Below are 24,594 nucleotides of genomic sequence, written 5' to 3' on the forward strand. Positions count from 1 at the left end.
GTCTTCCCTTTCACTCAGATTATTGATTAATAAAGACTTATTTCTGTGTGGTTTCTTGCACGTTACTTATAGTGCACGATTTGTAAACTAATACATTTAGGCATTTGCATCTCATAATCAGCTCCGTGTGCAAAAAAAGGCACATTTTTCCAAAGTTGAGGGAACTTTACTAACTTTTTCTCTGAACTCCATTTGTCAAAACATTATTCTTTTGATTCCTAACAGAAGCATCCCCTATTTCTGTCTCATTTTTTCTGATGTTTGATTGATTTTAGAGGCTTTGAGGTTTCTTCAGAGGTCAAAGCACTGAATGAATGTAATAACTAATAGTTTTTCCAGCTGAATTGGACATAATTGCAGCTCTCCTGTGCTTTTATAGTTGAAGGGGTCTAATGGGTTTATTTCTGCAGACATTAGAGAGACAGCCCAGAATGCAGTGCTTTGAGAGACGATGTCAAGCAAACATCTCTAGTAGTGACGAATCCCGTTCCTTGAACTTGCGGTGGCTTACCCTGAGCAAGTCCGAACACTCCTGGAATCTGCTCGAGGCGTGTGTGTTCTGCCATCCCAGAATGCCTGTGTGAGCGCTGAACAACAGGAGCTGGCGTTCAGTGCGGGAGCTCTGGGTGGGCTCGTTTGGGAAGGGGGGTTTGTTACGGATGTGCTGTGATGTCAGTGTGGGGAAGTCTAACATGGCTAGCCATTGTTTTCATGTTTGGGCACTCCTCCCTTACTCGTACATGTGACTCAAGTCTTAAAATGATTCTTACTCAACAATTCATCGCTCCAGTCACTGATGGTAATCACTTTCCATATTTAAAGTTCCTAATGTGAATCGTGGGCTCTTATTAAGGCTTGGACCCTCCAAAGGAAGTTAAAACAAAGGTTTGACAGTCTTACAAGTATGGAAAAAGGAGCAAAACAAGCATGGAAATCCAGTTAAAAAAAGTATAATCTGTTGATTGATTGTATCAGGTCTGTCCTACAGCGTTCACACAATGTTTCAGACAACGTTTTAGTAACCAAAAAATGAAGACTTAAATCACTTTAAATAATGTGTCAAATCTAGTTTACAACTACTCAGTAAACCAGAGGACTATACAGTCAGTAAAAATACAGAAAATACAAACAACATAAAACATAACAATTAGCTCAAATAAAATACCGCTTCCAAAAATCAACAACTAAAAACCATAGAAAACAAATAAGATTTCAAACAAGATTAAAAGGGTTAGTTTATCCAAAAATGAAATTCTGTCAGTAATTACTCACCCTCATGTCGTTCCAAATCCGTAAGACCTTCGTTCATCTTAAGAACACAAGTGAAGATCTTTTTGATGCAATCCGAGAGCTTTCTGTCCCTCCATTAACACAACTACCACTTTCAAGGCCTATGCAGAAAGTAGTAAAGACATCGTTAAAATAGTCATACACACTACAGCGACTACATTGGTTCAACACTAATGTTAAAGTGACGAGAATACTTTTGTGCGCAAAAAACGGAATAAAAAATAACGACTTTATTCAACAATTTCTTCTCTTCCGTGTCAGTCTCTGACGTTGTAAACAGTGCTTCCAGGTTCAACGTCAGAACGCTGGCTCACTATTGGCCGGCTCCTGCATCAGCATCACACGCATGTGTCGTCAAAAATATCTTCATTTGTGTTAAGATGAACGAAGGTCATACGGGTTGGAACGTCATTGGAAGATCCAGATCTCCACAATCTCGGCCAACAACAGAAAAAGCCTGGTCCCCTTTAGTTTTCAGGCGTTGGGTTTGGGGATCGACATTAAAGGTCCCGTTCTATGCCCCTTTTCACAAGATGTAAAATAAGTCTCTGATGTCCCCAGAGTGTGTATGTGAAGTTTCAGCTCAAAATACCCAACAGATCATTTTTTACAGCATGTTTAAATTGACATTTTTTGGGGCTCAGAAAAACGAGCCGTTTCAGTGTGTCCCCTTTAAATGCAAATGAGGTGCTGCTGGACGGCACAGGGGGCGGAGCTTCATGAGCTCGTGCTCAGTCTGTCAGGACAATCTCATCTCACGGAATGATGATAATATCAGAAACTCTCAGTAACGGCGTTCATTTCGAGTCGGACAATAATGCCTACAGAGTCAGAGTGCTGTATAGAGATGAAACAGGTATGGTTTAGTAGTTTAATTACGGTTATTATAACGTATTTGTCATCTGCTTGTAGGCTATGTATCCATTATTTATTAATAGCCTACAAGTCTGCTGTCTGAACGATGATCAAACATATACTGATGAGTTTAATAAAGTTTATTGTACATCACACAAAAGATGAAGCGTCAGTTTTACTTCAGAAAATCACCGTAAGAGCTGAGTAAACGCAGTAGCCTAAGTTATAAGAAGTGCGCAAGTAGCCAGTAGAGTTGAGGGAGCATTCCTGTGGGCGGAGGTTAGTCAAGAAACGGTTCTGGTGATGTCACTAATGCAGGAAGTAGAGGGATGTAGTCCAATCGAGCCGTTTTTTGTAGTCAACTTCTGTTAAATAAAATATCTCGCTTGGCATTGAACTTTGAGCTTTATAATTTTACAGATATTATTTATGCTGTAACAGCAACATTACACACTAACTAAAGTTTGAAACATGGAATCGCATGCAACGGGACCTTTAAATGGCACTTTGCTGCTCTTTGAGGTCTACGTGAGTTCATGTGAATCAGTTTCAGAATATAACCTAGGGCCATTCCATGGACAGCTTTATAAACATGTAGCAACACCTTAGACTGAATCCGATATTTAACCAAGAGCCGATGCAAATTTTCCAAAACTGGTGTAATATGCTCCCTTTTCTTTAGGCCAGTAAGGAGCTTTGTGGCCGCGTCCTGGACCAATTGCAGTCTTGAAATAAGAGTATGGTTTTCTCCCAAATTAAGTGCATTACAGTAACCCAGGCGGGAGGAAATAGATCCATGAATCACTGTCTCAAGATGAGCATCTGACAAAAAAGATTACATTTTTGCAATAATCCTTAATTGGAAAAAGCAACTTTTCACCACATACTTGATCTGAGCATCAAATCTAAGTGCTGAATCAAAAATTACACCCAGATGTCTTATCTGGGACTGCACTTTCACTGACCAATCAACTTTTAAGTCACTAGCTACGTTTACATGGACACTTTTTGCTTCAATTTGAATGAATTTGTTCCGATTTATGAATCCGAACGCAGTGTTCACATGAACGCTAAAAAAGTGATCGGGTTGATGTGCGTGTTTATATGTTTTCTTTGTTTTAAAAAGCAGATTTAATATTTTTCTGTTTCGTGTCCTAATTATGCGACGGCAAGTTTCGGTTCTCAATCCGATCGAGTGTTTACATGGTCTCTCGAGTCTCAATCGGATTACAAAAGGAATAAACCACCCCTTACAATCCGAATTACATTTTAATCAGATCTGGCCAATTCATTCCGATTGACGTGGTTACATGTTACTTTTTATTACGATTGTGCTACTGGTCCGATTACAATCGGATTGTTAGGGTCTATGTAAACGCAGCTACTGTCAGCCCCGTTTGGCTCAAAAATTATAACTTCAGGTTTATATTATTCGATTTTTCTCCAGCAAAAATTTCACCTCCTCAAGACATAATAAAAAATACATTTGAGAACTCGTTCCTCCAGCTTTGAGAGGCAAGTAAATCTGAATGTCATCAGAATAAAGATGATAAGGCATCCCAAAAACCCATCAGACCCAGAGGCAGCATGAATAAAGAAAACAGAATAGTCCCCAAAACGGAGCCCTGTGGAACTCCACAGTCAATAGAAACTGTAGAGGAACACAATTCCCCAACCCTTACTGAAAAATATCTTTTCTTCAAATAGGAAAAAAACTATTTTAAAACAGTCCCTCTCAGACCCACAACATGCTGAGAATATCGTGATCTATTAAAGGACAAGTTCAGTCTTAGCATCTTTTGCAGCGATTTTTGTGTAAGCATATCAGTGAACACCCCTGACTACTCAGTGAGTTTCACATCTTTGTAAACGAAAGTTTAATGCGTTTTAGGAAGGATTGTTCCAGTGCACCTATGCAGCCATTGTGGAGGTGGGGGGGTGGGGGTGCTACCACAGAAACCGAAAATTCTCGGGCCAGCAGCATGTGTCCAAATTTCAATCTTAACCGTTCTATTTCATCAGAAACGATCTGAAAACAGAGCTTTAAGTGTAAAATACCGAACTTGTCCTTTTACATCAAAAGCTGCACTAAGATCCAGCATAATTTAAGCTCCTTGATTACCCAGGTCATCAAATATGTAACAAATCATTTGTATCCCATTGTAAAGCTGATTCAGTGCTATAACCCACCCTGAAACCAGACTGAAAAACATCCCGCACTTTATTCTTAGCCAAAAAGGAGCTACTTTCTCTAATATTATTGAAATACAAGGCAGCTTGGAAATATGTAATCATAGCAACAGTACACTGCTCGAGTGCTTTCCCTTTAGGATCAGTATCGAACAGTACATTGTGAAAACATAAAAACACAACATTTTTAATTAATTAATTACAAATATACCACAAAACCCTATTTACGATAGATGACAGTTAGATAACAGTGCTAGTGGTAAATAATTCACACCTTTTTAATTTGACACCTTTTTCCTAAAGACTCTGGCTTGTGTGTGTTTCAGAGCTCAGTAGTGCATTGGGTTGAGTCTGGGGTCAGGCGAGGCTGGGGCCACGTGCATGCCTGGCATGTGTTCATCTGAGCTACAATCTGCCAGTGCTACACAATAGATTGACTAATATATTGACTGAGCCTGCGGTCACTGGTACACTGCTACTGCTATTGTTTATCACGCAGCCACTTGCAGTTCCTCTAGTGTGGAAAACAAGATATTGATCTCTATCAAGGGCCTTTCCCAAATAGAGCGCAGCCATTGTGGTGGTTTCACCGCATGTATTGATATGGCTCACCATGGGCGCTCATCTGTTACTGGGTAATAGTGCTGCGAGGAAAGAGTCTGACGCACACAGTCCTATTTCAGCATGTTCTCCTTATTTAAAAAGAAAGTATTTAAGAGTCTTGTTTTTCCTTGACTTAGTTTGTGCATTCCTTTTGTTGGAAAGAAAAACACCTTATCACATTGCTAGCAATTTTAGCTTCGGTGCTCAAGTCTCACGGTTTGGTTTAGATTTAAAGACACACATGTCCTATCTGCCCCTGTCATCCCGTTTGAGTTGAATATCTCACATCTCCAACTTGCCTCAAAGAAATATAAAAGAACGCAACCCAAGTTGCACCCAGGTGGCTTTGTTCTTTTGCTGCAGCTTTTGCTTGTGTGTACACTAAGGGTAAAGAAAATATGCTGGCAAGAAAACATGTTTAGATATATTAGCTGATTTGGATTTTAACCTGGGGTCTACTGTTTTTGCAGGTGATAAAGCTTAATTTTGCTTGGGTTAGATGGGGTTACTCGTTTAGATATCAAATGCTTCTTCATTTACTCAGACTCAGAATAAGCCCACCAGGTAAGCTTAACTGTGGCACAATCATTTTTATTGACAGCTTCCATATGCTTGCAAATTCTGACCTACAGTAAATAGTGCTCATTAAGTAGCTTGTACTTCAGGCAAATGTTTAAATCTTTTGTTCTACAGAGTTTGTGCTGACTCACTCTGACAGTTTCTGAAACACCACAGATTGTAAAGATCTGTCATAAGGGCCTCTAAAAAGTGTTGATCAGTTATGATCCTGCTGTCATTGCAAGTCAGTAATCTTCATGATAAGAAATGCTTGCAAGTCCCAATTTATGTCCATTTAAGGAAAATTAGTTGAGTCAATTGTTTTTTTATAATAGCCCTGGTTGAAATAAATGGCATTTGGCATTGAGCAATTATGTTTGGCATGCCAAGTTTGGGCTTCAATAGAGGGGAAGATATTTGGGAAAGATATTTTTTGGTGTGCTCTTGTTGTTTGGCAATTATATGAATATTTAGTTAATGTCACTGGTGTCATTAACCTGAGTAACCTGGACACAGTGAAAGGGAGAGGAGAGTCTGGAGAAACCAGGGGTGCGTTTCCCGAAAGCATCGTTGGCCAACTATGGTCGCAAGTTCATCGCAATGTCCATTGAACTCTATTGGTAACGACGGAACTTGCGACCATAGTTGGCCAACGATGCTTTCGGGAAACGCACCCCAGGCTAGTAGTGAGTCCCCCAGGGTTCAGTATTGGGTCCTCTATTTATGTGCCCTACCTCCCTTCATCACAATAGCTGTTGTAAATAAATGTCATTTGTGCCTTTCAAAACCCAAGAGAGTCAGCTATTTCAATGAAATAGTGCAGGAGTATGACAATGATGAGTAAATTAGCCACATAAGAGGTAACCATAGACATTATATTATTTAATAGTATTATTTTCTGTAAGTTCACGTTCTGCCACCCTATAAATTGCTTCACCAAGGTTTAGAAAGGTTGATTATTTTAGGGTTCATTTTCCACTTTGCATAGTAGTTTCATTCCACAAGTAGTTCCGGTTTTAGCTTCCGATGTTAGTAATCTGGACAGAAAATGATTGTTGACTGGCTGTGTGGACAGCTATTTCAGGACAGGTGGGTGAGGAGCCCTGCGCAGTGCTATCCTGCTCCAGCGGAAGACTGAAATTAACTTCCATTATGTGACTAGCCCTTTAAATCCAGTAACCCTTCAGATCTATTCTGGAGGACACCCTACTGATATCCAGAGGAGAACTACAGGGTTATATGAGACTGGCCCCTAAACCTCCTCAAAATGTTTAATAAAACCAGTAGACTTGGCTGCTCTTCCTATTTACACCTTAACAGAGGCTTCTGTTTGCTTTGAGATTTAAAAAGGGAAAGCTTTCACAAAGAAAGAAGGAAACATAGAATAGTCTCTCCTGGCTTGTTCATCAGGGGAACCAGTGGTGCTGTGAAAAGTCTGTTAAAGACAAAAGATCACTTAAAACAATTGTATCTACACACTGGTAACCTGTACTAACTATAATGTGGTCATAATATGTTTTGTGCTTGCTTCCTTGAGAACAGACTGCTCATATAGTCAGTCCCTCCAAGACTTTGTGTATTCAACCACTGCAAATACATCGCAACACATTATGTAATAGCTTGCATTTTTGTCTTATTTCCACAATTTTTTCACAATTTTTTTTTACTTGAGTGGGGAGAAGCAATTTTAGTTAATCAAAATCCATAAATCTGACCCCAAACAAACTGCTCAATACTTGTTCAGCTGTTCTGTCTCTGTATTGCAGTGAATTCCATCGTAAATGGTTTCATTATGCTTCTGAACTGTGAGAGAGAGACAGCGGGGGAAAATGAAACATAGTCTCAGCGTTTAATCTAAGGAGGATGTTTTCTTGTATTTGAAAGATCACACTCCTCTTTAACTTTTAAAACATTCACTCTATCTAGACATGTTTTGTCTGAAAGTTTCCCATACAGCAGATGCGAACGTTGTTTAAGGGGTCATGAACTGCATTATTTTATTATTTTCTAATGTTTCCTGGGGTGCCCTTGTTAGTATGATTTTTACATTTAAACTTGTCATAATTTAGAAATAAAAGGCATTTTTGCTACCCTGATTTTAGCCTCTGATTTGAATGCTCTGTTTGAAGGGGCGAGACCTCAATGTAAACGCCCACTGCTGTGATTGGCTGTGAGACGTCAGAGTAAACGCCCACTGCTGTGATTGGCTGTGAGACGTCAGTGTAAATGCCCACTGCTGTGATTTGCTGTGAGACGTCAGTGTAAACGCCCACTGCTGTGATTGGCTGCTGTGAGACTTCAGTGTAAACGCCCACTGCTGTGATTGGCTGTGAGACTTCAGTGTAAACGCCCACTGCTGTGATTGGCTGCTGTGAGACTTCAGTGTAAACGCCCACTGCTGTGATTGGCTGTGAGACATCAGTGTAAATGCCCACTACTGTGATTGGCTGCTATGAGACTTCAGTGTAAACACCCACTGCTGTGATTGGCTGTGAGACGTCAGTGTAAACGCCCACTGCTGTGATTGGCTGTGAGACTTCAGTGTAAACGCCCACTGCTGTGATTGGCTGTGAGACGTCAGTGTAAACGCCCACTGCTGTGATTGGCTGCTGTGAGACTTCAGTGTAAACGCCCACTGCTGTGATTGGCTGTGAGACGTCAGTGTAAACGCCCACTGCTGTGATTGGCTGTGAGACGTCAGTGTAAACGCCCACTGCTGTGATTTGCTGTGAGACGTCAGTGTAAACGCCCACTGCTGTGATTGGCTGCTGTGAGACTTCAGTGTAAACACCCACTGCTGTGATTGGCTGCTGTGAGACTTCAGTGTAAACGCCCACTGCTGTGATTGGCTGTGAGACTTCAGTGTAAACGCCCACTGCTCTGATTGGCTGTGAGACGTCAGTGTAAACGCCCACTGCTGTGATTGGCTGTGAGACGTCAGTGTAAATGTCCACTGCTGTGATTGGCTGCTGTGAGACTTCAGTGTAAACACTCACTGCTGTGATTGGCTGTGAGACGTCAGTGTAAACGCCCACTGCTGTGATTGGCTGCTGTGAGACTTCAGTGTAAACACCCACTGCTGTGATTGACTGCTGTGAGACTTCAGTGTAAACACCCACTGCTGTGATTGGCTGTGAGACTTCAGTGTAAATGCCCACTGCTGTGATTGGCTGCTGTGAGACTTCAGTGTAAACGCCCACTGCTGTGATTGGCTGTGAGACTTCGGTGTAAACGCCCACTGCTGTGATTGGCTGCTGTGAGACTTCAGTGTAAACGCCCACTGCTGTGATTGGCTGACATCTTTGCATATGAAATAAGTATTACATGTGGAACTCCCTTGAAAACTTTTAGCACGCTTTTACCATTACAGCTCTCAAGGTTAACTTGATAAATGTGACATGTGTTGATTTATAGTATTGTGAAGTTATTATGAAATTTTCTGAAGCAGCCATGCCATATTATCTTGTTTTTTGTCTTTGAGCTCTTTTATCATACCTTGTGTTTTCTCTGGAAGTGCTGTACCAGGTGAGCGGCTGAGCAAGGTTACTTTTTATGTCAAGATACTTTTGCTTATTTCATGGTTAAAGCATGAATGCAAAATCACCTGCATGCAGCAAACTCTCCTTTGTCCAGTGCTGACATTACAGATCCAGCCTCATATGACATAACCTCTGGTTGTAAAACAACATCTGCTGACGTAGATTGAGAAACCCTCAGGTGACGTCTACAGAGGTGACATTCACAGCTCCCTTTGAAGGGCACTCTATAAAGCTGAACCCTTTCAGTGAAGGTTGTCGTCCTCTGACCACCAGCTGTGCCCTATTTCTCAGACAACATTCCAATAATCACGGACCAAACTCTGTTTCTATAGGATCCAGCTCCATTGAGACGTCTTCTTCCTGCACATTATGATCTATTTTTCTGCACAATGGTCCATCAGTAAAATGTCACAGGAAATTATGCACTTCCACCTGTCGCCATTAAACTCATTCTAAACCCGATCGATGTCAGACACTGAGAAAGCATGACTTTTATTTCTGTTGCTAATTGTTGGGTGTGGCTTAGTTTTAATTTATATAAACTACCAGTCAAAAGTATTGTTCATGCATAATTTCCATCCAGCAGCTTGGAAATTGAAGTTCGAGAGCAAATTGTATGCAAGTGTATCATGTTGGTGTTATTTCGCATTAGACACAGTGAGCATCAGAGCTTTTCAGTCTCTCACATCAAAGATGCTTGTCCATCAGACGTTCAAAGGACGGTAACTCTGGGGCATCGGGGTGGTGGTCATCTTTAGAGGGTCTTTAATGCCACAGGAATGGAGCGGTGATAGCTTGAGGTTTGACTCTGTCTTTGATCTGATTATAAAGTGCATGATGTTTTTTATGAAAACGTTACATTGCATCATATGCCTTTTCACGGGTGACCTACTTTTATGGTGCAATGATTTTATAGGAGGCTTCAATAAAAGCTGACTTGAATTTGACACACTGCCTATGCCAGTACAAATTCAACAAAAACTGAACTGAAATACAGCTTTATAACCTCTAATCCTGAGTTTTTCATTATTCGCTGTGTGGTATTTCTTTTGTAAATGACCATGTTCGTGGTTTTGATTTGGTGGACCAAAAACATTTGTGAAAAATCCCATAGAAATTAAAAGGACGGACCCCAGCTGCCATAAAGTACCGACTTCGGTACCATGTAAAATAACTAGTTATTTAACCCGAACCAAGTCGAGCGCTAATTTCATGTTTCAAGCTTAAAATTTAAAAGCAGGTGTCTATCAGCGGATCCCTAATATATCCACTGATAGACAGATCCGCTGATAGACACCTGCTTTTAAATGCTCCCGTGTGTATATGCAAGCGCTCGGTGAAGAGCTTCAAAGACAACGGGCCCTATTTTAACGATCTGAAACGTAAGTATCAAACGCAAAACGCAAGTAACTTTGTGGGCGGGTCTCGGGCGCTGTTGCTATTATACCGGCGGGATAAATGACTATTGCACCCAACACAAATCTAAAATGGGTTGGTCTGAAGACGCTTCATTATTCATAGGTGTGGTTTGGGCGTAACGTGAAATAAACCAATCAGAGCGACATCTCACATTCCCTTTAAGAGCAGGCACGCTTGTTCCATGGCGGATTGCTATTATAACGGTGGATTTGCCAGGCGCACGCCAGGAGCGGTTCACAGCCGAGGAGACCGACGTTCTCGTCAGGGCCGTAAAACACAGAGAAGTGACATTGGGGATGGAGAAACGCACTCAAATTAGCCTCGGTTAAACAGGCGTATAATAATTTGGGTAAATGTGTAAGCTAGATTTATGCCTATTTTTTCACATCTTCATGGACACAACAATGATTTCCCTCATGTGGTAATATTTTTCCTTGTAATAATGTATGATTTGCAAAAATGGCAACTGCTGCGTCTGTGTGTAGATGAGAGAAGCAAAGTGTATGCGCGTTGTGCACACGCTATATTGATTATGGCCAAGCATGCGCCCTTAAAATAGCATCTGATAACGCGCCACTGACTTTAGACTAGGTTTTTCCTGGTCTGTGGCGGAATTGTTTTCTGAAACTGCAAAATAGCACCAGGGAACGTTTGCGCTGGAACACGCCTCCTCTTTTCGCTGAATCGCCCCCGGGGAGCGCAAGTTCATTCCCTAATTTACAGATGTGCGTCTGTGGAGGGAGAAGTCCGCTGTGCGTCTGGTGCAAAAAAGGAATGATACATGCGTCGGTGTACAAAGTCAATTGCGCTGGGTGCAAGATAGGGCCCCTAATGTTTTTGAAGCGTTGATCATTGTAGCCAATCACAGACATATATGTTGAGCATGTGAACACAATGACCAATCAGAGGTGTTTAGGAATCCATTCAACAGCACTCAAAATGCTAGAGGGATCACAGGTATCGACACATTTTTCAAATTTTCAGTTCGGTACCAAGTCGGTACTTTTGACAACTTTGGTTCTGTTAGTTTCATTGTGTTTCAGGGTCCGTTTACGCGACAACGATGTATTAAAAATAGAAAAGTTTTTTTTACAGACGGCAATCAGAATGATCCCTGTTCACATAGATCCATAAAAACATCTAAAAACGCTGTATTACTCATATCAGGCCAGTAGAAGGCGATCTCCTGCATGACATCACTGTTTTCACAAATTCTCTTTTTTGTAGTTTACACGGAAACGATACCGTTATCGATAACATATTTTCAAAAGTTGCCGTTCTCAGGCCCCCAAGACGCCGTTGTCGTGTAAATGAACGGCCAAAACGCATAAAAAGTTTTTCGTTTTTAGATGAAAACGTTGTTTAAACGGCCCCTTAGTTTGGTTTTGTTCTGTTCCTGTTTGCCTGAGTTCCCTGCCATTGTTAGTTTCTATGGTTGTTAATGAGTTCCACACCTGTCCCTGTTCTGTTGATTATCCTACGTAAGCCTAGCCTGGAAATCCAGACCCAAATCTGAAAGATTAATGGTCTGGCGTCGACTAATGAAGATCGCCCAGCTCGAGGGGCGGCACCAAGCATGCACTTGAAAATCTCACTGCACGCAATTGGATAACACTACGACCAATCACAACAAGCCCCATACGCTTAGCTACCAGCGCAGCTAACTGGTAGATTAGACTCTTGCCGTATGCGGTCGGCAAAACAGCAAAAACGTCCTTCTTGCAAAGGAACGATTCGAGCGGCGTCTTTTGTTCCTGTTTTAGATAAAAAGCCAAGTCTAACTCGTTCATTGTAGCGGCCAAAGCCGTTTCAAACAACTGGTGTTCCTCTAATTGTAAATTTACTAATGACTTGGACGTCACAGCGCTGTCGTCATCTCGCCTCTGGCCCGCCTGTATCAGATAACCCGATGTGATTGGTGCAGCTCAGATCGAGGGGCATATTTAATGAGCATCATTACTCGACACCAGAGTAACTCGCTGAGCAAATTCAGCTCTTGCTCTAGAGAGAACTCTGGGTTTCCAGGATAACATAAGCCTTTAGTTCATTCAGTTTTTTGTTCAGTGTCGTTTATTTCTATGTGGATGTGGTTTTTGTGATTGATATTTTACCTCCTGTGTGTTCTTGGTTTATTGTAAAATAGAGTTGTATTCTCCTCGTCACAGTGCGCTCAACAGCGCATTGTGTCCTACCTGACCAGAGGACACAATACCAGAGATTCAGGAGGGGGCTTTTAATAGTAAGGATATAAACTGAGCTATAGACAAGCTTAATTCACACTGCCAAGTTTGCTGAGAGACCCTGCTGACCAAAAGTGTGTCATCTTACCCACACATTTAAACACACACCTCGCCTCGTCATCGGCTCTGCTGGAAAACAGTGGAAATGGAGCCGAAGCTAAAGCTTTATCAGCCGAAGCTAAAGGAGTGTGAAGATGAGTGTGTGTGTGATGTCATCGGGAGTCATTGTGTCAGGATCCTACCAGCAAACGTTACTCGAGCCGTTCAGCCGTTTTTGTTTACCAAATCAAAACCACAAGCATGGTCATCAACAGCAGAAATACCACACAGTGAGTAATGAAATACTCGGGATTAGAGGTTATGAAGCTGTATTTCAGTTCAGGTTTTGTTGAATTTGTACTGACATAGTCAAATTCAAGTCCGGACAATCATGAGTCTGTCAAACGCCTGGAGGAACTTAGGAAACGTTCAGATGAACAGGAACCACTTGAAAGATGGAAGATTTCTCTTGAACTCTCACCTCATGATGTTTTCTCTCTAATGCTGTGAGACATCTTGAAATCAATTTCAACTGTCATGACACATACAACTTAAAACTCCCTGTTTAAGGTTGCTTTAGCCCGTTCAAATCACGTTACACTCAGAATGTAGAACACAAGGCATACATTTACAAAGCTTTTATGGTGATTTTTTTATTTTTTTTACCTTCCTAGAACTAGACAGTCTCTGAAGGGAAAAGAGGTGTGTGTGCGTGTGTGTGCGTGTGTGTGTGTGTGTGTGTGTGTGTGTGTGTGTGTGTGTGTGTGTGTGTGTGTGTGTGTGTGTGTGTGTGTGGAGAAAGAAAGTCAGAGTTTTGGAATCCCTTACAAAAAAGATGTTTGCCTCAAGTAGTTATCAGTAGTTCATGTTTACTTTGTCATAATTAGGCTATATTCAAATCAATCTACTAGTAGCAAGTGTAAGTGTGCTGTACTTCTGATTAATCTATTAGTAGTGTACTTGTAAGTGCGCTGTACTTCTGATCAATCTATTAGTAGTTTACTTGTAAGTGTGCTGTACTTCTGATCAATCTATTAGTAGTGTAAGTGCGCTGTACTTCTGATCAATCTATTAGTAGCCTAGTGTACTTGTAAGTGTGCTGTACTTCTGATCAATCTATTAGTAGCCTAGTGTACTTGTAAGTGTGCTGTACTTCTGATCAATCTATTAGTAGTGTAAGTGCGCTGTACTTCTGATCAATCTATTAGTAGCCTAGTGTACTTGTAAGTGTGCTGTACTTCTGATCAATCTATTAGTAGCCTAGTGTACTTGTAAGTGTGCTGTACTTCTGATCAATCTATTAGTAGTGTAAGTGCGCTGTACTTCTGATCAATCTATTAGTAGCCTAGTGTACTTGTAAGTGTGCTGTACTTCTGATCAATCTATTAGTAGTGTAAGTGCGCTGTACTTCTGATCAATCTATTAGTAGCCTAGTGTACTTGTAAGTGTGCTGTACTTCTGATCAATCTATTAGTAGCCTAGTGTACTTGTAAGTGTGCTGTACTTCTGATCAATCTATTAGTAGTGTAAGTGCGCTGTACTTCTGATCAATCTATTAGTAGCCTAGTGTACTTGTAAGTGTGCTGTACTTCTGATCAATCTATTAGTAGCCTAGTGTACTTGTAAGTGTGCTGTACTTCTGATCAATCTATTAGTAGCCTAGTGTACTTGTAAGTGTGCTGTACTTCTGATTAATCTATTAGTAGTGTACTTGTAAGTGCGCTGTACTTCTGATCAATCTATTAGTAGTTTACTTGTAAGTGTGCTGTACTTCTGATCAATCTATTAGTAGTGTAAGTGCGCTGTACTTCTGATCAATCTATTAGTAGCCTAGTGTACTTGTAAGTGTGCTGTACTTCTGATCAATCTATTAGTAGCCTAGTGTACTTGTAAGTGTGCTGTACTTCTGATCAATCTATTAGTAGTGTAAGTGCGCTGTACTTCTGATCAATCTATTAGTAGCCTAGTGTACTTGTAAGTGTGCTGTACTTCTGATCAATCTATTAGTAGCCTAGTGTACTTGTAAGTGTGCTGTACTTCTGATCAATCTATTAGTAGTGTAAGTGCGCTGTACTTCTGATCAATCTATTAGTAGCCTAGTGTACTTGTAAGTGTGCTGTACTTCTGATCAATCTATTAGTAGTGTAAGTGCGCTGTACTTCTGATCAATCTATTAGTAGCCTAGTGTACTTGTAAGTGTGCTGTACTTCTGATCAATCTATTAGTAGCCTAGTGTACTTGTAAGTGTGCTGTACTTCTGATCAATCTATTAGTAGTGTAAGTGCGCTGTACTTCTGATCAATCTATTAGTAGCCTAGTGTACTTGTAAGTGTGCTGTACTTCTGATCAATCTATTAGTAGCCTAGTGTACTTGTAAGTGTGCTGTACTTCTGATCAATCTATTAGTAGTGTACTTGTAAGTGTGTGTGGCTTGATATGACTGTGTACAAAAAAAGATCATATTGTAAACAACAGATGATTGTTCCTGTAAGAAGTGCCAGTGAAATGTGATCTCGGCACAAACCTGAATCAGTGTTTTACGCAGGAGTTCACAGACAGTCTGAAGGATGATGGTAAATGATGCATTTATGATTTTTTTCAGGGTGGTTAGCGTTTCCTTTTATGAAACTTTTAATAAGACTAATTTCAGGAAGTAATAGTACTAAAATATTAAACCCTCAGCCTGTGGTTTTGTCTTGAGTTAGGTCTGCAGAAACTGTACTTCATTTATGGCCACACAATGAAGCTTTAGTTCTCGAGCACGTTCAGTCCTTCAGTCTCCTGGGTTGTGGAGCAATGAACTGCACATGTCCCGAGGTCAGGAGGAGGAGGTGTTTGGGTTATTTGAGTGGCACCTCATTGAGTGAACGTTAAAGGCGTGTGTGTGTGTGTGTGTGTGTGTGTGTGTGTGTGTGTGTGTGTGTGTGTGTGTTTACCATCAGTGCTCTGGCTACAGTTCAGCTGAGCGCTTTCTGCATCTCCTCATGACTGACAGCAGCACAATCACAGGAACCCAACCAAACCTGTGGATCCGGGCCTGTTTTCCTGCTCATGCTCACTGAAACAGACTTACTGCATCCTACAGCACACTGGCCCCAGATCAGGCTCAGAGACAGCTCAAACTGAACCTGAAACAGGGCGTTTATGGGGGATTCCCTTACCCTTCAAGATGCCACAGATATTATCATCCTAAACATTAAAAAAAGTTTACATTTAAAATATAAAGTGTGTAAATGTCCCAGGCCACTGACCTCAGCATTCAAAAAATATAGCAGCCAATAACAATTATAATATTTACATGCAGCATTATGGTTGGTTTATTAATTATCTAGTTTATATAGAAAAGTCTCACTCAAGTGCCTGCTGCCTTATACCATAGTTACCTATCCCATCTATCTATTGTTTGCAGTTGACGTTAATGGAGAAAAATATAAATTCCCAGGGGTTTATTGAGCTGCTTTTTGACCAGTAGTTAGTTGATCATCAGATCCCGGATGCGGTTTGAGTGAGAGATCGTTCTCACCGTGCGCGTTCACGCTGCGCGCAGCTGGAGTGGAACTTTACCAGCTCGCGCAGATGACAGACACACACACACGCACACACACAGATGCAGGAGACTCTTTCGCTCGGGGATACCGCTGTAGTCCGCTCTCCGCAGAGCGGGCGTGCATCGCGTGCGACTCTCCGCGGGGCGTCAGCATGGTGGCGAAGGATGACCCGATACACCTGATGATCAGACGCGCGACCTCGACCTGCAGCGTGGACGAGCCGAGCGCCCGCGGCCGGGGCGCGCGCAGAGAGCTGGAGGTACAGTTATTAAACGCTGTGAATGACGCTAATTATTGTTGTAAATATGAATTCAGAGTAATTAGTATTTATAACCCTAATCATAATAATGCGAATGTAGCCTACATTATTCATGAGCAAGCATTTTTATTCATGGTCAATAATACAACTTTACCAGTAACTTAGTTCGCTACTTTGCATTGTTGTGGCTTCTTAAAATTTGTATTTGTTTACATGCTCTTCTTTAAGATCATTATGTGAATTGTTTTGGTTATTGCTGAATAGTCTTAAAATGATCTTGGTTATGTGACTGCTTGAGAAAACATAAAGGGAACTGTCCATCATTTTGCAAACATTATGGGAGAAATACTTGTGTAATAATGTTCTCTGAACGTTCTTTAAAAAGTAGTAATGTTAGACTAACAACATATAAAGTTAGACTAACATACAATTAAAATGTATCAGAAAATCATTCATGAATGATGTAGTATTGTATAAATAACGTTTTTGTGCTAACATTTTGAGAATGTTATTAAGACCATGATAACTTTAAAAGTATGTAATTAATATGCCATACATTTGTTGATATTGTTGAGAGAACCTTGTCAAAATCCCCTGTTTGCTGGGTCCCTTCTTATCTGTTCATGATCACATTGACCTGACTGAAGTGCCCTGGTGTTTGATGTTTGAAGTTAATTCTGAGAGACGTCTGTGTGTGTCTGCATCTTCTTCTGCATCTGTTGGTCAATTCTGCTCATGCTTTTGCTGTGTTGTGTGTCCTGAAGCAAACTGCATGCCTATCGATTCGAGACATCACAATGTGCTGTGCTAATATATCTTTATCTTCCTCTCCTGTTGTTTGTGGTTTGTTTTTGAGTTATACAAACTTTACTTTTAGTGTGAAGTCAGCTAAACCGCTATAGTGACCCAAAGAGCTGATAGAGAGTCTGGTTGTGATAAGAATGACTGGACAAAAAACATGAAATTAAAAAAATGACCGGAAAGCCATGGTCTGTGGTGTTTTGGGCATGTGATGATTATGAAAGTAATCTTTCTGTTGCCCTGCTGACTGCACATACAGCGCAATGTGCTCAATTTGTGTGATTTTTGTTGTTGTTTTTAAATAAATATTTCAAGTTGTGAATCAGACTGTCTTGCAGTCTTTGGTTTGAAGCATAGTCTGAATCAGTCAATCAGACTCATTCGCTCTGTGAATCAGTGCAGGTGACTCATTCGCTCACTGAATCAGTGCAGGTGACTCTTTCGCTCACTGAATCATTGCACATGACTCATTCGTCACTGAATCGGTTCAGGTGACTCATTCACTCACTGAATCAGTTCAGGTGACTCATTCGCTCACTGAATCATTGCAGGTGACTCATTCGCTCACTGAATCATTGCACATGACTCATTCGCTCTCTGAATCAGTGCAGGTGACTCATTCGCTCACAGAATCATTGCACCATGACTCAATCGCTCTCTGAATCAGTGCAGGTGACTCATTCGCTCACTGAATTGCAGGTGACTCATTCACTCACTGAATCAGTGCAGGTGACTCATTCGCTCACGGAATCATTGCACATGACTCAATCGCTCTCTGAATCAGTGCAGGTGACTCATTCACTCACTGAATCAGTGCAGGTGACTCATTCACTCACTGAATCAGTGCAGGTGACTTATTCACTCACTGAAACCGGTTATCATCACAACCGAAAGGTGGGCATTCTTATAACAATGTGACCTCACATGAACATGTGAATAGAGCTGGTAAGTCCCGCCCCCTCCGCTAACCCCACTGGACCTCTAGGTTGAGAAATCGTCAATGCAAGTGAATGGGAGAAAATAATTATTTTCTGGTCCCGTTTGAATTGTGCCATGAATTTTTTATATAATCTTTCGTGTGAAGAATGCTACAATTTAGCGGGTAGAAGTTTGATACGGTTAGACTTTGTGTGAGAGCACTTTGTGGACTACAACTCTTCGCTGCTTTCGACGCGTTTGAAACATCAACACCACTAGCACACACGGACACTAGCTCACGGATCCCGCTAAACATGGCTGTGTCTTTGGTGCACTTCACCGCCTTCTTTCAGGGAGAGGACAAAATCGTTGAGGTTGGCGAAAACCACGGGTAAGTCAACTTTATGGGGTGACGTCACATAGGCGACATGTAGTCTTTCTCGTTAAGTCTTTTCCACAACTGCTAGCCGAAGAATCATACCATATACTGTCAAACTTGTAACATGAAAGACAACATTTGTTCACATTCTTGCCACAATTCAAACGGGACCAGAAAATATTTATTTTCTCCCATTCACTTTCATTGACGATTTTTCAACCTAGAGGTCCAGCAGGGTTTTACGGAAGGGGCGGGACTTACCAGCTCTATAGGCTTAATAAACACGTGTTATCGGTGGTCAATGACCCATGCTGCAAAAACAAAGTGCCATATAGAAAACATTGGGATATGAAATTCTTGATCTTTGCATATTGACTTAATGGATTACATTGGCTCTTTTATCCTGAGTTTTACAGATCAATCTCTATACAGGAGTGTCAGCTCCGGATCATTTTACACAATGAACTGCATTGAGTTTGTAATGAGGCTTTAAAATATTCATTTTAAAATTGATTTTCACATGATTGTACTGCACGTATCAGAAGATTATTACGGAAGACTTCGATTGAGGAATTTGCAGCTTTACTCGCAAACTACAATTCCTGTTCATCAATGAGGTGACAACCAGACCTGTATAAGCCTAAATTTACTCAATTTAATTAATTGAAAAGGGTTCTGTCCAAGTAGTGATAGAAGATGTCTGCTGTCGTAATGATGACAGTAGATAATGGTAGCTGTTCCCTGCTCCGGCGCAGTTAGTGATCACACTACATGCGTATGCGTACGCGCCCGCGCCCGCGCCCGAGCTCTGGACGGTTAAACGAACGCGGTACAGAGCGATCACACTAGTCAAACAAACCAGACTTTGGGAGTCAAACGTGCTCAGGCATGGTTCAGATCGCCTAGCGTGAGTACACCAGTGCCCCAATTATGCTATTTTAAAGGTTCCTAATTCTACTCTGATTGGCCAGACAGCTTAGTCTGTTGTGATTGGTCTACCACTTACAGTGCGCTTTGGAAACAAAACTCCCATGACCATACTTGAACTTCAGCTCCGGAGGCTTCCTACAGCTCAGCGATTGCACGCACTGTAAAGACAGTTAACGATGGCTTTAATTTTACCATGTGAATCTGAGCACGAGTCCGAAGATGAAACATTAGATGAACTAGTTATTCAACCCGAACCTCCATCGCAAAGACGACTGGAGCGGGAAGTTTCTCAGTGATACGCTACTTAGTTTGAGGTTGTCGTGGAAATTCTTAATACGCATACAATCTAGTAAATCTGACTTCTTCACTACGGACAATTTAAACAATTTCCAGTTGTAAATAATAATAACCACACAGTATCTCAAGGTAATTCCCTGAATTCTAACCGTATAATCTTTAGTACTTCTATTCCTCAGCTCAATCACACATAGATCTTCTGCTGTTGTCTTTTGAGCGTAGGATCTGTTCCTCAGCTGCGCACCATATTCCTGACACGACTCCCAGGTTGCTCTTTGTAGAAATGAAGTTTTATTCACGGCCGGGAGATCACTGGCCACAACAACCTAGTGAGTCTCCTGATACATGTCTATTTAAATCATACAGTTGAGTAAAAATCAATGTCACTCTGGTCTTCCTCACTGTGATTTGTTCTGGTGATTGGTTTTTAATGATCTGAGCTAATCATATGACTGTTCTGTGTGTTAAGCACTTTTTGGGTAAGTATATATGGCCTTTGACCTGAGCATCCTTAGTCTGCGTTTCTCTGTACATTTAATGTTGAAAATGCCTATTACTTCAAATATTTCTATCTCAAGGTGTTGCAACTGTAATTCCTCACCATTAGCATTAACAAGAGTATGTTTATCAGCAAACCCTTGTGCATATTTCTAATTTATTGCAGTGAACATGCGGAAACCGTATGAAAAACAGCGCATTAGCCGAGCTCTAGAATAAAGTTATTGTCCAGCTAAATCGTGGACAGTTGTGCTGCCGCTTTGGCTTTGTGGGTGCTCAATAATCATTTTATAGACATAAGGAAATAAAATTCATAGGAAATAAGTCAACATAAGGAAAAAACAGCACAGAATAATGAATAAATGAACGAGTATGTGTAAATGTGTCCCACTTTCAGTTGTGAGGTTGAAATGAAATATCCTCTGCCCTTTAAGCTGTCGTCTCTGGGATCGCTTGTGCTTTTCAATATGATGATTGGCCAAACTCACAGCCAAAACATTTCATAGAGAAAACAATCCCTAGAAAAACAGATAATGTCCTGGCAGAAAAGTTTATGGGCATTTCCTTCTACCTTAAAACACAGTCAAATAAATGTGAGGCGTTCTTCAAAAATGCGTGTAAAACACATGTGAAAACTCAGAAAATTACTTTATATCAAATTATTTTAACACAGAACTTTGAGCGCTTTTTACAGACTTTTTTTTGAGAATTACATTTTAAGTCATCAATATTGTTATGAATGCTTAAAAATTACAGTACAAACTCTTAAAAAATTCACAGAGCAGGATTTCTCGTAGGACATCCTTGACTTTTGGGTCACCCAGGGAATAATTTGAGTGTTGGTGGTGTTGGACCCTGATCAGTGAGTGGCGCTTGCTTTCACACAGACGCGCGTCCCTCTCCCAGAACACATCAGACGACGGGTGTCGAACACCACTCCTCATGCTTTCATCTTAATTACAGGAGCTCCTGTGAGCATATCTGCAGCTTCTCTTTGATTGAGTCTGGAACCCATTCCATGATGGGCTTGTCTGATCTTCTGGCATCCATGAGAACTGCTTTTAGTTTAATGGATGCAGTGATAATATTTGTTCTTTAAGTCATTTACTTTGTTCTAAAACCGAGTGATCTGCCCTCCTAGAGAGCGTTCTGCGGCATCACACGGACATGAAAGCTGTTCCCAAACGAAAGCGAGGTATTCTGCCTTCTAAGACTTCTAAAGTCTAAAGATGTGAGGCACGATATATCAGCCATCATATCGGTATCGGCCGATATATATTCATTTTTAATGTTATCATTAACGGCCCAATAAAAAAAAACTGGCACACCAGCTTATTCATAACCTTAAGGCTAACATATTCATACTAAGAGCTAAAAAACTTAAATTTTGATTTCAGGGGGCCTTTGAGACAGCATTTTAATCCTTGCTGAGAAATCAATCCCAGAATGCATCACAGTAAGCTCACTGATGTTTAATTACAGAATAAATCAAGAGAAATAATGACATATTTCCTTTATTAGCAAAATTGGCTAAGTCACTCAATCTTACTATACTACCCAATATTTGGGTAAATAGACAGTATACAGCAAGGCATCTGTCTAGGGTTTGTTCCCATTCCATTTGGATCCGGTTGGTTTGGTTCGTAGTTTTGAACACTTAATTTGATAAGAGATAATTATTTCCGGACTCAAGATGGCTGAAAATGTGGGTGATCGCTGTTCCACAGTTGTTGATTTGTCAGTGTTGTACATCAAGTGTTTGTGTTGGTTTTAACAGAATGTAGTAGTAGTAGTCTTATTTGAAGTATTGTATAGCCTATTGTAGAGACTTATGGAAAACTTTGATGTGGTGATGATTTTTAAGGGTCATTTTGTTGAATGTGATTGGCTGAATGGGGTGGTTTGGTGTTATGTAAGATCTATTTTGGGAAATCTGTGTGTTTTGCTGGCCAACAGTGAGATAGGAGACTGGAAGCACATGCTATGAGTCAAATGTCATGATTTAACAAAGAATCGGTGCATAAGCAGTAATCTGAGCAGTTTGTTAGGTTAAAAGGATTCATGTTACAGCATAGAATATATTACTTACTAGGGGAAAAGCTAATCACCTAATGTAGCGGGACACATGGACATTGATCCTGGACAAATCCAGCACACACGTCTGGGAGGCATGATCAGATCTGCATTAAAATTGATTGAAGATTGAGCTATCGTATGCTGGTGTTGATTTATACATTTGGTGCATATAGAAAGTATAAAATATTATAGTGCAGGGATGCACCAGTACTGAAGGTTTGTGCGTGCTAGTGTGCGAGTGTGTTTGAGTTTGCGAGTGAGTGAGAGTGCGAGTGTGTGAGTGTGCGAGTGAGTGTGCGAGTGAGTGTGCGAGTGAGTGTGCGAGAGAGTGAGTGAGTGAGTGAGTGAGTGAGTGAGTGAGTGAGTGAGTGAGTGAGTGAGTGAGTGAGTGAGTGAGTGAGTGAGTGAGTGAGTGAGTGAGCGAGTGAGTGAGTGAGCGAGTGAGTGTGCGAGTGAGTGAGCGAGTGAGCGTGCGAGTGAGCGTGCGAGTGAGCGTGCGAGTGAGCGTGCGAGTGAGCGTGCGAGTGAGTGAGCGAGTGTGCGAGTGAGTGAGTGAGTGTGCGAGTGAGTGAGTGTGAGTGAGTGTGCGAGTGAGCAAGTGAGTGTGCGAGTCAAGTCAAGTCATCTTCATTTATATAGCGCTTTTAACAATGTAGGTTGTTTCAAAGCAGCTTTACAGAGATAAGCGTATAATTTAAGGTATCAGAGATTGTTTTGGCTTTATAGCGGTTCTTTAATAAAGTTATTTTCCATCTAAAGTTAGTTTTGATTGATTTGCTTCCGTCGCAACGATCATTTGTTATTAAATTAGGGGCCGCTAAGACGACACCATTCTCTCTACACAGACTTTAAGCGCGAACCTGTGAGAAACGCTGATGGCGTTCACATGCGCATTTAGAACGGGTTCTATAGTTATGTGCGTTTAAATATACGCAGGTTTGGAATTCCCTACAAGCCAAGCCTAAACAAAGTACTTGTCTTTCCTTATAAATTTTGATAAAGAATTTTATATTATTTTGTTGCTTTGGGGTAGGAACGCGAAACGAATTTTCCCGACAACGCCTTATCTGTAGAGTGGTAGTGGGATCCTCCATAGGGAGAGACTAGTTGGCACTTCAGCACTGCATTGTCATCGGCTCCAGGCGAAGGTCCTTCGTCAGATCTGGATACGGCCTGGATCCGGCAGGTGGCGGGAAAACCTCGGGATAAACACAGACACTAAAATTAGCGTAGATGCCATTCTTCTCATGATGTAACGAGTATATCAGGATTTATGGGAAGTGTTCCCGGTTCCGGCTGACCTAATCTATGCAGCATAACATTAAATAATAAAAGTCTATAATGTATTATGTGAATGCTAGGTCAAAGAGATGTGTCTTTAGTCTAGCTTTGAACTGACAGAGTGTGTCTGCTTCCCGGACAATGGTAGGAAGACTGTTCCAGAGTTTTGGTGCTAAATAGGAAAAGGATCTACTACCAAAAGTCGATTTTGATATTCTAGGTATTAGTAACTGGCCGGAATTTTGAGATCGTAATAGACGTGACGGACTATAATGCGTTAAGAGCTCGCTCAAGTACTGCGGAGCTAAACCATTTAGTGCTTTGTAAGTGATCAGCAATATTTTAAAATTTATGCGATGTTTAATAGGGAGCCAGTGCAGTTTTGACAGAACCGGGCTAATATGGTCATACTTCCTGGTTCTGGTAAGAACTCGAGCTGCTGCGTTTTGGACCAGCTGTAGTTTGTTTATTAAGCGTGCAGGGCAACCACCCAGTAGAGCATTACAATAATCTAGCCTTGAGGTCATGAACGCATGAACTAATTGTTCCGCATTTGTCAATGAGAGCATATGGCGTAATTTAGATATATTTTTAAGATGGAAAAATGCAGTTTTACAGATACTAGAGCGAGTGCGAGTGAGTGAGTGTGCGAGTGAGTGAGTGAGTGTGCGAGTGAGTGAGTGAGTTTGCGAGTGAGTGAGTGTGTGTGAGTGAGAGTGAGTGAGTGAGTGTGCGAGTGAGTGAGTGTGTGTGAGTGTGCGAGTGAGTGTGCGAGTGAGTGTGCGAGTGAGTGTGTGAGTGTGCGAGAGAGTGAGTGTGCGAGAGAGTGAGTGAGTGTGCGAGTGAGCGTGTGAGTGTGCGTGTGAGTGTGCGT

At 41.2% G+C, this 24,594-nt stretch overlaps 1 protein-coding gene across 8 annotated transcripts in view; it reads left to right on the top strand.

The window, feature by feature from the left end:
- The window catches only part of arhgef3 (Rho guanine nucleotide exchange factor (GEF) 3), a 76,623-nt gene that overhangs the window by 30,488 nt on the left and 21,541 nt on the right, over positions 1–24,594 (top strand). For 2 of the 8 annotated variants that reach the window (XM_081383854.1, XM_081383858.1), the window contains exon 1: positions 16,281–16,540. The exons of the other annotated variants lie outside the window; for them this stretch is intronic. In XM_081383854.1, the coding sequence (XP_081239980.1) occupies positions 16,310–16,540 (231 nt within the window). In that variant the 5' untranslated portion in view covers positions 16,281–16,309. Of the gene's footprint in view, positions 1–16,280; positions 16,541–24,594 lie in introns of those variants that run through there. 8 annotated transcript variants of the gene reach the window in all.

The sequence above is a fragment of the Scardinius erythrophthalmus genome (assembly GCF_964197995.2).
Source record: "Scardinius erythrophthalmus genome assembly, chromosome: 14".
Lineage (NCBI taxonomy): Eukaryota > Metazoa > Chordata > Actinopteri > Cypriniformes > Leuciscidae > Scardinius > Scardinius erythrophthalmus.